Source organism: Natator depressus, chromosome 23, assembly GCF_965152275.1.
Source record: "Natator depressus isolate rNatDep1 chromosome 23, rNatDep2.hap1, whole genome shotgun sequence".
NCBI classification, from domain to species: Eukaryota; Metazoa; Chordata; order Testudines; family Cheloniidae; genus Natator; species Natator depressus.
The window spans coordinates 22,005,792-22,010,951 of record NC_134256.1 but is presented as its reverse complement, the minus strand read 5'-3'; the positions used below and the strand labels follow the sequence as shown (position 1 = coordinate 22,010,951).

The window sequence follows — 5,160 nt, the reverse complement described above, 5'->3', positions numbered from 1 at the left end:
AACTGGGCTGGGCGATGTTTTGCCCCTCACAAAGATGGCGGCCTAGGGTGCTGGGAGGGTCACAACCCCCGTTGCCCCTGGCAAAGATGGCGGCCGAAGGGCACGGGGCAGCTTTGCCCTTTACAAACATGGCGGCGAGACGGGACGGCGCCGCACTTGCCCTCAACTAAGATGGCCGCCGCTTCGTCTTCGCCTGGAGAAAAAGCTCTGTCCAATTAGCGGCTTCTTCCCGCCTCACCAGGAGGGTGATTGGAGCGTCTCGTCCAAGTCCTTAGCTCTGATTGGAAAACGCTGGAGCGGCTCCGCCCCACTGGGAAGCCGGGATTGGCCGGTTTCGAAGGTCATGTGCCCGTGCGAAGGGGAGGGTGTGGGGAGCAGCCGGGATTGCTCGGTCCGGGGCAGGTGCTGGAGGGGGCGGGACAGGCGGGGGGGTCGGTGGCTCGGGACGGGTATTGAGGGGGACCGGCGGGGGGGCAGGTATTGGGGGGGCCGCAGGGCAGTGCCCTGGGGGGGACCGAGGGGGGCCAGCGGGCGGATCCCCGGCCCGAGGCCCCGGTTCTGCCCCGGGCCCATGGCCGAGCTGGCGCTGAGCCGGGAGCTGGACGAGCGGCTGCTCCACCTGCTGGGGGCGCTGGAGGCGCTGCAGGGCAAGAGGGACGAATTCAACAGCCGCGTGGAGCAGGTGCGGCGGGGGGGATTGCATGGGCCCCCTGCTGCCCCTGGGGCCCCCCTTCCCACCCCCAGGGCTCCCCTTCTTACCCCTCAGGGCCCCCTGCTGCCCCTGGGGCCCCCCTTCCCACCCCCAGGGCTCCCCTTCTACCCCTCAGGACCCCCCCCTACTGCCCCTGGAGCCCCCCTTCCCACCCCCAGGGCTCCCCTTCTTACCCCTCAGGGCCCCCCCTACTGCCCCTGGGGCCCCTCTTCCCACCCCCAGAGCTCCCCTTCTTACCCCTCAGGGCCCCCCCTACTGCCCCTGGGGCCCCCCTTCCCACACTGCCTTCTCACCGCCCACAGTGCCTCACCCGCCCCCTCCTGCACCCACTGGCCTGGCAAGCTGCAGCCCCGTCAGCCTGGGGGTGGGGGGGTCTCGTAGGGGCAGCGCAGCCCCTGAGGGGCGTGTCCCCCCCCCAGCAGTCCCTGACACCCCCTCCTTGTGTCCCCCCATGCAGGGCTGGTTCTCGCTCTCTAGGTCCCGCTTCGCCATGGGCTGCAAGTCGGTCTCTGCCCTGCAGTACGGGGCCTGCATGGAGCCGCTGGTCCGGGTGCGCGCCAGGTGAGAGCAGGGGGCTGCGGGTCGGGAGTGAGGGGCCCAGGCCTGGGCTAGCAGGGGGCTGCGGGTCGGGAGTGAGGGGCACCGGCAGGGCTGCGGGGGGCCCAGGGCTGGGCTAGCCAGGGGCTGCGGGTCGGGAGTGAGGGGCCCAGGGCTGGGCTAGCAGGGGGCTGCGGGTCGGGAGTGAGGGGCACCGGCAGGGCTACGGGGGGCCCAGGCCTGGGATAGCCGGGGGCTGCGGGTCGGGAGTGAGGGGCACCGGCAGGGCTGCGGGGGGCCCAGGCCTGGGCTAGCCGGGGGCTGCGGATCGGGAGTGAGGGGCACCGGCAGGGCTGCGGGGGGCCCAGGGCTGGGCTAGCAGGGGGCTGCGGGTCGGGAGTGAGGGGCACCAGCAGACTTGGTTTCATGCTGGGCACGGAAATGGTGAAACACCCCCCACGATCTGTAATTCACGGAACCAGAGACTCCTGGAAACGTGGGGCTGGAAGGGACCCCAGGAGGTCGCCAGGTCCAGCCCCCCGCGCGGAGGCAGGACTGAGTCACCCCAGACCAGCCCTGACAGGGGTTTGTCTGACCTGGTCTTAAAACAATAAACCGGGATTTACCCGCCCTGGCTCGGGTGGGGGTTCCCTGTCTGGGCCGGGCTGTGAACGACCTGCAGGGGGCGCTCCCCAGACCGAGAGAGGGGGTCAGTGGTGTGGTTCCCCCTTCCAGCGAGGGGGAGAGCGGGCAGGTCGCCTTCCAGGTCATCCCGGGAGAATGGGACCCGTCCGCAGAGGCTGCTGAGGGGTCACCGGCCGTGGAGGAAATCGGGCCCCAAGACCAAGGTGAACTAATGGACAAAGAACTGCACCGAGAGCCCAGGGCCGGGTTGCCAGGGGGCTGCGGGTCGGGAGTGAGTGAGCAGAGCTGGGGGGGGTCAGGGCTGGGCTAGCAGGGGGTTGTGGGTCAGGAGTGAGTGGCACCGGCAGAGCTGGGGTGGGGGTCAGGGCTGGGCTAGCAGGGGGTTGTGGGTCAGGAGTGAGGGGCACCGGCAGAGCTGGGGGGGTCACAGTGAGGGGCACCGGCAGAGCTGGGGGGGTCGGTCAGGGCTGGGCTAGCAGGGTCTGCGGGTCGGGAGTGAGGGGCACCAGCAGAGCTGTGGGGGTGAGTTTTGAGACCCCTTTTGTTGAACGTCTCTCTAGTCTTGCGGCAGCGAAAGGGCCCAGGGAAAACAGAGGATCCTGGGTCCCCCCTGGAGGCTGCCCCCGAACCCCCTGATTCCCCGAAGGGGGCCTCATCCCAGGACCCACTGACCTGGTTCGGGATCCTGGTGCCCCAGAGCCTCCGGCAGGCTCAGAGCAGCTTCAAAGAGGGTGAGTCCAGGGCGCCCCCTAGAGGGGACAGGCCCCATTCCCCCCCCCCCCGAGCCAGCCGGCCCCTCTCTCCTGACCCCCGTCTCTCTGCAGGGATTCTCCTGGCCGGGGAGATCGCCAGCCTGCAGAGCGACCTCCAGGCCACCTGGGCGCAGTATCGGGCGCTGCTGGAGAGGAAGCGCCAGCTGCTGGCCACAGAGGGGTAGTGCAGCTGACACCCCCCTGGGGCTTTCGCACCCCACACGCTGGGCTGGGCGTATTGTGACCTCCGACACCCATGTCAATAAACTGGGATCGCTGCTCTGGTGTGTCCGTCTGTCCGTCCCTGCCGGAGGGTCTGAGCCCTGCTCTGTGTTCCCGAGACTCCCTGCGAGGTCCGCGTGAGCCCCTGCTGCAGGGAGTGCTCTGCCTGGGGGGTGAGTCTGGGGGGCTCGGGGCAGCACTGGGAGATGCCAACTGCCTTGGAAATGTTAAAGAGAAACTCTGCCTCTTCCCTGCCCCCCAGCCTGCGTGGGGCCCAGCGGGGACAGGGCCACCCTGAGCTGGCTGGGAGAAAGGACAGGACAGGCTCTGGGCGGTGTCTAGGGTTTAGAGCAGGGGGGCTGGGAGCCAGGACTCCTGGGTTCTCTCCCTGGCTCTGGGAGGGCAGTGGGGCCTGGGGGTGAGAGCTGGGGGCAGGAGCCGGGACTCCTTGGTTCTGGCTGGTTTGTGATCTTGGCTGTTCCAAGCAGACTTGCCCTGTCTCTCCAAGGGGGTCAGGGCTTGCTCCGGCGTGACTCTGGATTAGCTGCCTGGGAGCCCATGGGGTCCCTGCTAAGAGGGGAGGGGCTCGTGGCAGTGTGTGAGGGGTTCATGGTGCAGTGCCCTCCTTGCCCAGCGGGAGGTGCTGGGCGGCCCCAGGGCCAGCCAGGCAGGAGCAGCAACCAGCCTGTCCCCCATGGTCTAGCCGTCAGGATTCCAGGCTTTCACCCAGGCGGCCCGGGTTCGACTCCCGGTGTGGGAAGCAGCCACTTATTTTCTTGGTGAGGCACCGGCAGCACCGGCCTCTTGCAGAGCTGGCCAGAGTCCGGGGGCTGGGTTCTCCTGGTACCTCATGGAGCAGGGGCTGGGGGATGCTTCATTCTTGCCCCTCTGAGTGCAGCTCTAGAGACCCCTTATTCCCCACTCCTCCTGGAATCTGGGCACTAGGACTCCTGGGTTCTCCTCCCCCACTCTAGGGAGGAGGAGGATGGGGGGCTGGGAGCCAGGACTCCTGGGTTCTCTCCCCTGCTCTGGGAGGTGAGTGGACATTTGAGGGCTAGGCTGCTGCGTCAGAGGAAGCAGAGGACTCCCGGGGGCTGTCTGCCCCTTCCCCCCATGCCCAGAGATTGGGGGTCAGGCTGGCTGCAGGAGGGTGGTGATTGGCATAACCCCCCCATTTAGCACCTTGGGGGGAGGGGAGGTAGCCCCTCACCACACCCCCAGGGACCACCCTCCCTCCAGGATTTGCTCCCTGGGACAGTGTTCCAGAGTTGGAGGGAGTCACCCCCACCCCTGCTGCAAGGGGGCAAGCCTGGGGGAATCTCTGGGGATCGCAGCCCTGTCTGGGGGTGCAGAGGGCAAAGCCCCCTCAGGCAGCCCCCACAGCTTTTTCCTCACTTGTTTTCAAAGCAGAAGCTGGGGGTGAGCCCTGGGGTGTAGGTCACAACTTCACAGCCCCCCCCCGTGCTCCAGGCCTGTCCCTGGCAGGGATGGGGGGGGTGGAGTGGGTGAGAGTGACACATCTGCACCAACCCCACACAGAGCCCTCACATGCCACACACCCCCCCCCCCCCCATGCTCCAGGCCTGCCCCGGGAGGGGAGGGTGGGTGAGAGTGACACATCTGCACCAACCCCACACAGAGCCCTCACATACCACCACCATCCCCCCCCCCATGCTCCAGGCCTGCCCCTGGCAGGGGTGGGGTGGGTGAGAGTGACACAGAGGCCCCACCCCAGTGTTAATTGCTCATCAGTAAGGGGCCCAGCCCTTGCAGCCTGACAGGGACAGGCAGGTACTGCTCACATGAGCCCTGCCCCTGCAGTTGTGTGCAGCTGTGGCCCAGGCTCCCCCCCCCCCAGAGCTGGGTGCATTTCAGCACCAGCTGAGCCCCAGCCAAGCTGTGTTACAGGGTGCTGTGTCCCCCCTGCCCTGGGCCAGAAGTGGCTGCGTTACTCAGCACACGCCCTGCAGAGCCTGGCCCAGGAGCAGGAATCCACAGCCCCCCTCCCCACTGCATGACAGGCTTGCACCCCCTCCCCTGCTCCCCCAGCATCCCTTTCCCGCCGTAGGCAGCAGCCTGCTCCCTTGGGCCAAGGAGCAGCAAGAGGGGGACAGGTGGCAGCCTAGGGCAGGGCCGCAGAGCCCCAGGGAACTGGGGGACAGTTGAGGTGACTTGAGAGTTGCCCCCTCCAGCTGATGGCAGGGGATAGAACTGATTCAGGCTGGCATGCTCTGCTGGGGTCACAAGGGGGCATAGGTGGTTGAGGGAGGAGAGGGGGGAGCCCAGGGCTGG

General features: G+C 67.8%; 1 protein-coding gene across 1 annotated transcript; it reads left to right on the top strand.

Moving 5' to 3' along the window:
• Window positions 1-498: 498 nt before the first annotated feature.
• On the top strand, window positions 499-2,920 carry VMA22 (vacuolar ATPase assembly factor VMA22). Its single transcript, XM_074937297.1, has 5 exons — window positions 499-682; window positions 1,170-1,273; window positions 1,985-2,097; window positions 2,455-2,625; window positions 2,719-2,920. Exons 1-5 carry the CDS (start codon window positions 572-574, stop codon window positions 2,829-2,831), a joined length of 612 nt encoding a protein of 203 aa, XP_074793398.1. The 5' UTR covers window positions 499-571; the 3' UTR covers window positions 2,832-2,920.
• The last annotated feature ends 2,240 nt before the right edge of the window (window positions 2,921-5,160 follow it).